Source organism: Notamacropus eugenii, chromosome 3 (assembly GCF_028372415.1).
Source record: "Notamacropus eugenii isolate mMacEug1 chromosome 3, mMacEug1.pri_v2, whole genome shotgun sequence".
NCBI lineage: Eukaryota > Metazoa > Chordata > Mammalia > Diprotodontia > Macropodidae > Notamacropus > Notamacropus eugenii.
The window spans coordinates 55,705,659-55,717,963 of record NC_092874.1 but is presented as its reverse complement, the minus strand read 5'-3'; the positions used below and the strand labels follow the sequence as shown (position 1 = coordinate 55,717,963).

General features: G+C 38.1%; 1 protein-coding gene across 5 annotated transcripts in view; it reads left to right on the top strand.

Annotated features, from left to right (window-relative positions):
- NMT2 (N-myristoyltransferase 2) overlaps positions 1 to 12,305 on the top strand; it is a 90,373-nt gene that overhangs the window by 72,269 nt on the left and 5,799 nt on the right. For all 5 annotated transcript variants that reach the window (XM_072651607.1, XM_072651608.1, XM_072651609.1 and 2 more), the window contains exons 9-10: positions 6,445 to 6,615; positions 10,988 to 11,155. In XM_072651607.1, the coding sequence (XP_072507708.1) occupies positions 6,445 to 6,615; positions 10,988 to 11,155 (339 nt within the window). The remainder of the gene's footprint in view (positions 1 to 6,444; positions 6,616 to 10,987; positions 11,156 to 12,305) is intronic.

Below are 12,305 nucleotides of genomic sequence, written 5' to 3'. Positions count from 1 at the left end.
GTTGTTTCAGGTCATTTAGCTGGTTCAGTCACTCCGTGTTTTGTTTTGCTTTTAATTATATTGGCACTCTGCTTTACTCTGTTAATTTTTTTTTGTTAGCTTTTACTTTCTTGAATGATTCCAAAGCCATTTTTCTCCTTATGTTGTTTTTTTTGCTGATTTTTATTTGGAGGGAGTATGATGAACCTGGCCTTATTCAACTCCTTCATCCTGACCAGTCTGAACTTGATTAACCATGGTTGAGGATTACTATTCATGAGAGCTATTTCCCATGTTTGTATTTGCATATTACCAGGTAAAACAGCACCATACCAAGACAAACCTTCACCTACTCTAGTCTCATCTCCCCCAGTGCAGCCCCACCCTGGACAGACTTTTTGCTGTGCTTTAATTTAATAAGACTTAACAGACAGTAAGTTCCTATCATGTACTGGTAATACTCACTACAGAATGAAGACAGGCAGGAGCAACCTCTTAAACTCTTCGCTGCCATCAGCAGAACTAACTAGTTGCACAGGGTGATCTCTGGTAGGTTTAAGATATAAGTAGTCTTGCACAGTGGGAAGTTAATAGCAGGTCTTCACATAGTTTAAAATTATGTAATTCTGTATCATATCAGGGAAAATGTGCTCTAGAGGGATCAGTTGGAGTGAGGGGGAATGGGATGGGAGAAGGAAGTTAGGACAGGGAGATAGGGTGTTCAAAAGGAATAGGAAGTAAATAGATTTCCCTTCATACTGCTATTCACTCACCTCAGACACTTGACACTCACTAGCTGTGTGATCTTGGGCAAGTCACTTAACCCCAACTGCCTCATCCTGGGTCATCTCCAGCCATCCTGATGAATATCTGGTCACTGGATTCAGATGGCTGTGGAGGAGAAGTGAGGCTGGTGACCTGCACAGCCCTCCCTCACTCAAAACAAAGTCAAATGCAAGTCATGTCATCATTTCTCCGACAGCATGGTCTTCTTCAGCAATGAAGAACAACCACACACACAAGGAAGAAAGATGAAAGGGAATAAGACAAAAAAGAAAGTGAATCTCAGAGAGAGGAATGTAAATTCTACTTAGTATATCTCCCAGGACTCGAGATTCTCAACCATTGCTGCTCCTTAAAAAGGTTTGGTAAACTTTATACCATCAAATGTTAACACTATTCTTTTATCTTCTTGAAGGCAGCAGCTACCAAGAGTCCTTGGATATGCTTTATAATTGAGATGACTAGAAAGCTTTCAGAGATGTCCAACTTCATGGTGTCATTAAGGAGGAAGTTTTAGGCTATGAGATGCCTACTGTTACCGCATTATTCAGCAGATACTTAGCCATTATGATCTTCTGGTATTTTCCCATCCATAGACTGAGTCTCCGAGTTGTAAGAGTCTTCAGAAGCCATCTCAACTAATCTGCATCTGAACAGGAATTCACTCAATAGAGCTAACAAGTGGTCATCCAACTTTGGCGACCTCTAGCGAGTGGAAGCCAATCCATTCCACTTTCAGATATCTCTAATTACTGAAAACATTTTCTTTATGTTAGAAGTTCTTGGGGTGGGGTTCTGTGAACTTGGAAGGGTAAAAAAAAATCACATCTTTATTTTCACTAATCCCTGATATTTAGCATTTCCTTCAATCATGAATAAATTGTTCTGGGAAGAGGCCTACAGGCTTCAAGAGTACCATAGGAGTCCACGGTACAAAAAAGATCAACTCCACCACTCTTAACATCAAACTTAAATGCTTCTATGCAACTGAATTGAACTCAACCACAGTTTATTAAGTTCCTATTACGTGTCAGACACTGCTGATACAAAACAAAAATGAAAAGTCTCTGCCTTCCTTCTGCCCAATGGGGCACAAATCTGATCCTTTTTCTCCAAGAGAGCTGAAAACAACTATTCCATCCCTCCATCCCATCCTCTAGGCTAAACATCACCTCATTTGGCACCATGATCTCCAAGGCCTCTTAACCTCCTGCTTGCCATCTTCTGGATATATTTCAGTTTCTCTGTCTTTTCAAAAAACAAAAACAAAAAAAACAAAACAAAAACACAAAAAAGTGGTATATGGCACTCCAGATTTAGCCTAATCAAGAAAGAACATGTGGAAACTATATACTGGACTTTGGGTTTTTCTTAATGCAATGTAGGACAACATTAGCTTTTTCTGACTCCTGTGTTAGACTTCTGAGTCACTGACCTTACAGTTCAATAGACCCCCTACAGTTCCCCCCAGGAATTATTGTGTAGGTTAGTCTTCCCTCATCCATCTCATAGCTGTAAGTTTTGAACTTCTACTCTTTATATTCTAAATAAACAAGCACAGTGAATCATACTTAGGAGATATTACCCTATTATAGTCTCCTTGGAGGGTCTGAAAACATGCAAACAGTATGATGGCCTTAGTAATTAAAAACCTTTCTAGCACTATACACTAAAAATTACTGATGGGGGCATTCTAGAAAAATATTTGCCCTTGACAGAATAAATCAATTTTCCCTGATGTTCAAGTATCATTTTATTTACAATTGAAGTCATCTAGCTTCGAGTTTCTAGAAGTTTGCCTTTTTAAGAATGCTGACTGGCAGATTTTGTGTACAAACTGATCTGATAGGAAGAGAATATTGTGAATAAGGATGTTCAAGTCACTTACATAATTTTAACATGGATTTTTTCTACCTATGAAATGAAAGTTTTTAAAAAAACATATTAGCAGGATGTATTTGGCTGGTCACTTGGCCTCAAGCCTCTCTACAATTTAGCCCATCCTCCATTCAACTGTCAAACTGATTTTCCATGAGCTCAGGTCTGACCATGGCACACACCACCACAACTATCTCCTCCATTTCAGTAAATACCAGTAGCTCCTTACCACCTCCAGAATCAAATATAAAATGTTCTCTTTGTCATTCAAAGCCCCTCATATGTTTCTCATCTTCTTACAATACTTTACTCCCCAGTCATACACTGTGATCCAGTGATAAGATATTTCATACTAAGTCATACTACTTAGGCATGTACTAAGTCATACATTTTCACTGGCTATGCCTCATACCAGGATGATTCTCTCTCCTATCCCTTCACTTCCCTGGCTTCCACTGAGCTTCAGCTTCAATTCTGCCTTTCCCACCCTCCCTTAATGTTTGTGCCCACTTTCTGCTGATTATCTCCAATTTATCATATACATACGTGTGTGTGTGTGTGTGTGTGTATGTATGTATTGGTTGTTGTCCTTCATCTTCAAAGAGGACCAAAATGACATCACCATGATAAAGTGAAATTTCAGTGTGTCCAACTGTGGCTGATCAGACCAATACAAGTTTGGAATGCTCTACCACAGGTTGGGCATTTAGTCCACCTGAACATTTGAGGTGGATACTTCAAATATGCGCATCTTACATTTACTTTGTGCTATCTCAATTCTGCTTTGCTCAGAGAGTATAGCAGCTTTTCTGATGTGGGCATGCCAGGCTGAGTGGTCCTGTGCCAGGGTCTCCCATGTTGCACAGTCAAATCCAGAGTTTTCAAGAGAGACCTTATACACATACACACATACATACATACATACACACACACACATACATGTATGTGAAGTAGTTTGTTTGTATACAGCTGTTTGCAAGGATTTTCCCAATTAAACTATGAGCTTCTTGGGTGAAGGAACTATTCTTTGCCCTCCTTATATCCTTAGTGCTTAGCACAGTACCTGCCATACAACAGGAATTTAACAAATGTTTTTTGACTGACTAGTAGCATTTGGACATAAATGCGCAATATTTCATGTGATAATATTTGCAAATCCATACTTTTTTTCTTTAGAATTTAGAGTATGAAAATGCTTTAATATTTTAAAAGTTGGTCTCGCTTTCAAAGGTAAAGATAACCAGTGTGGTCTTCTGACTCGATAGAGGTACATATTTATAAATGACTTTCCAGAACAAAGATGGACAGTATTGTCATAAAATATCAACTGTATAAGAATTCATATTCTTACACTGAATATGTAATCATACAATTCTCTATAGCCTATAAAAATCCACCATTTTAGTTAAAGTGTTGCTTAAAACTTTGAAGTTAAATTATTGTTTTTCAAGAAAGAAATATAGGCAGTCCCCAAAGTCTTCATGTCATTTTTATCTTTAATAGCTTAAAACTAGATTAAGACTTTGGGGACATCCTATATAGTCTCTTTCAGCTCCTTTATGGGTTTATGGGTCTCAAGGTTAGTGAGCCAGGAGGAGCAATAGTCTTAAGTTCAATATGTCCTTAATCCTTTTTGTTCTAAGTCTTTCAAAACAGTAAGCTCCTAGTTTCTAGTTCCTTCATAAAAAAATGAGGCTACTCTAAGAATCCACTTTACACTCATTCTTTGGGGTATTAAATCAAAGGACAAGAACACAGCTACCAAACTTTGATCACAAGTTCACAAGAGGGAGCCTGCTGGCCAAGAAGACACTGAATTCTCTGATATTCTCTGGTGAAAATAACATATCAACTTTTGTGGGGCAGGAATACATCTTGGTCTTATATTTGAGAATCAGTAGTCCCCAACTTATAAAAGGGTTATGTTAAAAACGTAATTTTTTGGAACACAAAATAAATTCAATGTAGAATGATGTTATAAATGCTAATTAGGTTGCTGAGCCAGACTTCAAAAGCCTTTTAAACCCTAATGTATAGAAACCTCAGTAATAATCTGAAATAAGAATATTTGGAGTAAGGCCATGTAATACCATAGGAAGAAAAGGCAGGATTTTCATCCCTCTTCCCACCTAGAGGGCCCAACTAGACCAAATTTTAAAATAAGATGAAGTCTTATCTTCAGCACTCTCACCTCCTACATTCTTCCCTCCCTCCCAGACTCAGAATCTTCATTTTCCTTCTTACATTCCCCACTGTGACCCCCCTGCCTCTTGCTCCAAACAAAATTATTAATTCCTTAGAGTGATTCTCAGATGTCAGGTAGAAATCAGTCAGGTTCAAATGAATCAAGTTCTTGGGATGTAGCCCCTTAAATACCTTCCTAAATATTTCTTTTACAAAAAGATTTTTTTGTACAAAAAGATCCAAATGAATCTTTAATTTTTAGGATTTCAGGCAAGTTATATGGAACAAATTCAGACAATATAACAAAAATTATTTTTCAGCATGGCACTTAGCACTCAGGGAGGTGAGCTCTACCTGGAATGTCACCTCCCCAAAGTGTTCCTACTTTGCGTAGCTTCTTCCTTCCTCCCTCCACTACTGGAAAAGCTAGGCAGAAAGAAGCTACTCACATATCTTGGGTTGTTTGTGAAGTCAAGGGTTGTCTGATAATGAAAATTTGCACAAAACACTTTCCTTATGACAACACTGAAGTAGGTTGTCCAAGTATTATTCTCTAGTTTACTGATGAGGAAATTGAGGCAGAGATAAAATGACATCTATAGTCATGCAGTAAGTTTCAGAACCAGGAGTCAAACTCAGTGTCTCTTAACTATAGAGCAGTATTAGATGCCTGGCTATATTATGCTATGTAGTTTCTGTGCCTGACATAGATTGGCACTTAATGTTTACTGAATTAAATTTTATGACAATTATATTGATCGATACAATACCTAGTTTTACATAAAAACAATCCTTTCACCTAGTTTAGATGCCATTGAGTAAAAGTTGAATTGCAATGAACTGTATCTTGAATATATTATCTGACATTCCAAAATAATTAAGAATCTAAGTCTTTGGAATTTTTCAAGAGAAGAGGAGGAGATAGTTTTGGAACTGTTCTGAGGGGACGGGGGTAGAGATCTTATTTCTATCTTAATCAGAAACTCAGACATTGTTGAATGTAATTACTACCCTGACAGCCATTCTCAGCTATTTTCCTTCCTGTTAAAGTCTCCAGGCCCAGAAGCTTGCTCAAATAATTAGCTACCAATAGATCTAAGAGGCAGACTGAGTAAACTCCATGCTTCTGTTTCTGTTGAATGAGTTTGAATTTTCCAAGAAACCAAAATGAATCATGTATTTTTCTTCCCTCCTAGATTCTTCTGCTTTCTTTATGCAGCTCACAGTACTGCCTCTTATGAGGGATTCTGCCTCAAACAATGCTCAGCAGTCAGTGCACATGAATTTTTCCCAAAAGCAGAATAGCAGTACGGAAACATTATGAATGCCCTAGCATTGAATTAATGGCTGGATATCTGTGGCTTTTTCCAATGTACTATTAACGTTCTTGGCATCTGGTTCCATTCACCTTGGAATATCCCTTTTGGATATGTGTTAACATTTAAGTAACTGGGTTATAGGAATTACTGACTAAAGGCTATCCAAAGGGAGACAATAAATAAGGCTGCTTTATGTGTATCCTGCTCTAGAATTTAACAAATTACCCACTGTGTGCTGTAGCCTACTTTTACCCCTCTTGAATTTAACATGTGATTATTTTTTTGCTGTCACAATAACAAGGTCACAAAGACTTCAGGTTTGAGAGCGATGGAGCCAAGAGACATCAAAGCTGTGCAAGAATTAATTAACAACTATCTGAAGCAGTTTCATCTTGCCCCAGTGATGAATGAAGAGGAAGTAGCCCACTGGTTTCTGCCTCAGGATCATATTATCGACACGTTTGTAGTAGAGGTAAAGATAAGGTGATTAGCAGAAGCCTGAACATCCTAAAGACCTTCAAGGGCATTCTAACCTCACCCCTGCCCAAAGTAAGAAAGTCCTCCCCAAAATCTGAAGTGGTCACACGGCCTCTGCTTGAAGACCTCCTGGTGGAGGGAGACCCAATGCCTCTATGCCAGTTCTATTTCTGGACAGTTCTAATTGGGAGGAAGCTTTTTTTTATTCCCTGGAATCTGTTGATTCACATATTGGTCAATGCCTCTTTGTTATAACTGTCCTTCAAATATCTGAAGATAACTATCATATTCCCCTTAAATATGAAGCTTTTTCAGGATGAAATTCCCTGTTGTTTTAATCAATTCCTGTATGACTTTAAATCTGTGATCCTCAGTTAGAAGGAAGCTTAGAGGTTATTCAGTTCAAGCCCCTTAGTTTTACAAATGAAGAAACTGAAGGCAGAGGTAAAGTGACTTGCCTAAGGTCTATGTCACGTCTAGATCCTAGTTAACTTCCTCAACACAGTCAATGTCCTTGCTAAGATATACATCATCTGGCCTGAGCTGAGGATGATAAAACCATTACTGGCTTCATTCTGTTATTGAAACCTCACATCCCTTTAGCATTTTGGCTGCCATGTCACTTCGATTCCAGGAGCTTAAAGTCTCAGAATCCCAGGTTTGGAACAGGACCTCAGAGAACATTTAACAACACAAACCTAAGTAAGAGTCCTTCATGGAGAGGAAATCCATACTACCTTCTCGGAAGCCCACTGTGTATTTGAATAGCTCTAATCTCGTTAGGAAGTTTAATCAGACCTGTTCGAACCACTGCTTCTCTAATTCTCCCCCTCCCCCCCACATGACAACCGTGAGGTACTGGAGGACAGCTATCATGTCAACATTCATCTCCAGCCTAAACATTCCATTTTCCTCCTCCTGATTCTATACAGCATCAGCTCAAGGTCCTTTACCATCTTGGTCATATTCCACTGGACATCAGTGCTCTTTCTAAAATATAGTACACAGAACTGAACAAGACCATTATCTCCCTAATACTGGACAACATGCCTCTGTTAAATACTGCTGAGGGAAAAAATACACGCACACACTGCAATATCACATTGCCATAGATTGAGCATGCAATTCACTAAAAACCCTAGATCTTTTTGAGATGAGCTTCTCTAGACATACCTCTCCATCTTGTAATTTTTGAGATCAGATGAGATGCTTATGAAAACACACAGCACAATACCTGGCACACAGCAGGTGCTTAATAAATGCTGGTTCCCTTTACTATTATCTACTTCGGGAATTAGCCAACAGCATAAGGTTTTGTTTTTTTTTTAATTTACTAGGAAAGGATTTTGGCAAAAGTTTCCCAAAATGCCATAATGGTTATGTCATTTTTGAGCCCAAATATAACCACTTATTCTTTTTATTAAATTTGGCTCAATCTTCCAGCTAATCAGAATTGCTTTGGTGTCTGTCATCCATCATCCTAACTAACCCCTCCAAGCATGGAGTCACATACATGCAAGCTGTAGCTTTAACCAAGTTTTTAATAAAAATGTTACACAGCAAAAGTCTAAACCAAGGTCCTTGGGACACTCCAAACAAGAACTCCTTCTAAGCTGATACTGAACTATTGATGACTGTTCTTTAGGGCATGACTTTGCACAAGTTTTGAAAATAATTATACTAGGTGGAGTTAGTAAGATCTGAATTCAAATCCAGCCTCCATTACTTATTAGCTGTGTGACCCTGAGCAAATCACTTAATCTGTTTGCCTCACTATGAAAATGGTGTTATCCAACTCTGTATTTTCATCAGTATAAAGACATTGTATGAACATACAAAATGCCCACACTGTACATGAGAAGCTGTGTGCACAAAAAGACTACCTTGTGTAACTTCTGTAGGCTACCGATCACATAAGCTTTTAGCTTTTAGTAAGTGCTGGGGACTGAAGGTGCCGGCTAGGCCACAGTGGCCATGGTGCTGAGTTCTAACATAGCTTCAGACACTAGCTGTGGGATCCAAGGCAAGTCACTTCATTTCAGTCTGCATAATTTCCACATCTGTAGAACAGGGATAATAGCAGCTACCTTGCAGGACTGTTCTGAGGACAAGGATATATTATAAAATACTTAGCACAGTGCCTGGCACCTAGTAGGTGCTATGTTAGCTATTACTGTTATTAAATATTAGTACTATGGTCTGGACTATATCACTCTATTCTGTTCACAAGAACAGCTTGGCTAAAATCCAATTATCTGTAGTAGTTCTTAACCTTTTTTGCATCATAGACCCGTTTGCCTATCTGGTGAAACTTATGGATACATTAACAGAATAACATTTTTAAATAACTGAAGAAAATGCCAAGTTTCAGTCAGAAATTCAGTGAAATTTAATTAATTAAATTTAAATTAATTTAATTAAATCAGTGAAAATAGACTTGTCCAGGTTTAATCTGCATTACAACTTTAGATGAGACACCAGTAAATGTAGGATTCCTACAACACTACTTGCCAACTGGGATTAGGAAGGTCCACTGTATTTTTGGTACAATGTGGGGTTAAATTCTTTACCAACTTAAACCTGCAGTTTATATAGATGTTCAGGGAGGCAAAACTTTTGAAGTGAAAACCTGCTGGGAATGATGTCTGGATCAGTAGCACCAATAAAAAGCACAATAACTACCGATGAAAACCTTCATTGTATAGTTTAGAATAAGAGCTCTGTTTAAGAGAACTTTCTTTTTCTTCAGGTGTGCTAGGCAGTGTAACATTGACCCATGCCTCTCCCCTGACCTTGCCTAATTTGTTTTGTTAGAGATTTTATTTTGATTTTTGTTAAATAAATCTAAACATCAAGCTCAAGGAGAGCAAAATTCATAATTCTTCTTAACAGAGACTGTCATTCAGTGATTTCATTCATGTCCAATTCTTTGGGAACCCATTTGGAATTCTCATGGCAAAGATACTGAAGTGGTGTGTCATTTCCTTCTCGAGCTAATTTTACAGATGAGGAAACTGAGGCAAATGGTAAAGTGACTTGCCCAGGGTCATACAGCTAGAAAGTCTCTAAGGCTGAATTTGAATTCAGATCTTCCCTGACTCCAGGCCTGGCACTCTATTTACTACACCTCCTAGCTGCTCCATATTTTACTAGCAATTACTAAAAGAAGATTCCTTGGTTGGTTATAAGTATTATACCAATGAATTTCTTGTATACCTCTTGCATGTTTTCATATGATTTTAATCAGAAAAACATTCTATAAGGTTTGGGAAACTGGTTTTTCTTTTTAAAAAATGTCCCTACTGGTTTCTTATTTATCTTTTGGCTTTGAATTCCTAAGATTGACAAAAGCTATGAACTCGTAGGTAAAAGTGAACATCTGAAAAATCCATCCTTCTTGTTTTGTGCTTAATAAGCAGATATGCATGTCATTCACATTCATATCCAAAGACTGTTTTGAGTTTTCTTTCCAACTCTGAGTCCTGCTTGGTACAAATCTTAAAAGTGGAGAAAATTAATATCAGTCTTAGGAAGTGAATCTCTTCTGTAATAAGAACAAAATCCCCCACCACCTAAACAAAACTGGGTGTACCTGCCCTGAACTAAGAAGCACTTGAGAGGTCCAGCCTCAGAAATTATTTTGCCCTATTTAAGACCAAGTACACACTCATCTTCATGAATCCTAAGGTCCAATTCTGGTAAATCTGGCTTCAGATTCTTAAATTCTGTGTGTAGGTGTTTTTTTTTTTGGTTCTAGTATGGTATAACCACCACCACAAAAGGCACTCATTTAGAGAGTATTTGCTAAGTGGTGGGGAAATAAATGCCCCAAACTCCAATTCAAAGAGAACATGCCAGTGTAGAACAGGTTGAGCCACGGTAACTTCATTTCCATTTTTTTTTTTTTTTTGGACAGGAGTACTTGACTAGTAAATCAGAAGAAAGCTATAGATGAGGAGTTCTTAATCTGGAGTCCCCAGATTGATTTTCGTGGAGTTCCTGAGCTCCTGGGTCTGGAAGAAATTAAGGAATTCTATGATGCAAAAGGGAGAAAGAATGGCCCTTCCAAACATGGAAAACAGCCAGTGCCAGGTGTCAGAGGCAGCAGGAGGTTCCCTTATGAGGCATAGCCAGACTAGTCTGGTAAAATGGTAAAAGGAAGGAGTAATGTAAAGTCAGACTGGCAAGGCAGAAAGAGGCTAAGATACAATGAGCAAGTCATCTATCTTCTTAAAGCCTGTCCCATTACAAAATGGGGGATCGTATCTCAGATTTATGTGACAAAAGTACTTGTCAAACTTAAATTGTTAGATCAGCGTGTGGGGAGGAGATCATACTTCACAGTTCACATCTGTTTTGTTTTTTAGTGCTCAAATGGTACATTAACCGACTTCCTGAGCTTCTACACGCTACCTTCCACTGTCATGCATCACCCTGTTCATAAAAGCCTAAAAGCTGCTTATTCCTTCTACAACATTCATACTGAGACTCCACTACTGGACCTCATGAATGATGCACTCATTATAGCTAAATTGGTAAGCAACTTTTTCTTCAAAATTTATTTGCTAAAAACTTTTTTACACAGATGGTCACACTCTAAAAACATCTCAATATTTTGATCATGAATCAAAGGGGGAATTTTGACAAGAGTTTCCCCAGAACCTTTACGGGTTAGTATCTTTCTAAACATCACAAACATTCCTATTACTTTAAAAGAAGAATCTCAGTATGGTTATTATTTACTCCCTATTTATGAAATAGCCCAACAGAGTGAAAGCAGTGGGATATTAACAAGTCTGGAAAACTAAGAGGATCTGTAAAAAGAAGCTTCTTGTATCACATATCTGATCAAATGAAGAAAATCTAGATTTACCTGATCACATTCTATGTTAACATTCCAAGGTTCTCAAGCCAGAAATTAGGCTGACTGTTGGTAACTTGCTTCAAACAACAGGCACATGCCCCTGCTGCTGGTGGAGGCTGAGGGAACACTTGAGTTAGAATTCTGAGCTGCAGTTGAGCAAAAGCCAATTGCCTAATCCTCCAGGAATAGAGGGGCAGGCTGGCCCATCATCCGAAATGAAGCAGATCCAATCTCCTCTGCTGAAAAGTAGGAAGCTCAGGTCTGAGAGTAACTGTTCACTTCCAGCCAGGATGAGATAGGAGACATAGTTTTCTAAACAAAACCACCAAGAAGCCCCTAAAGTATTATGATAAAATGAGTGAATATGACAAAACGGTTTATGCTGACTGCGTGAGCCAAACAAAAACTGAGCTAAAAAGAGCCCAGCCAATCAGCATCACTCATATGTTCTGATTTCAGTTGCTGCAGTGTCAGGAAAAAAAAGACATTCATGTAATGACCCTGAATTGGAAAATTAAATATTTCATCCAAGCCCTAAGTCACTTAATTTTTTAATTCATCTATAAGTGGCTCATATCCTAAAGCTTAATTTTTTTAAAACAATTTTTTAATTTTTCAAGCCAAGACAGAAGCTGTATAACTTGTGAACAACTGTGTGTTCAATACACCAGTCTACATAAAATCGTTAGAACTGTATTTCTTTCTGATGGTCAGAACCCAGAGTTCAGTAGTTAGAAATGCCAAGAGAATGAGCAACCACAGTTGTCCAAATATGAGTCACCTCTGATAGTCTCTCTAAAATTAGATGTCCTTGGAAAAAA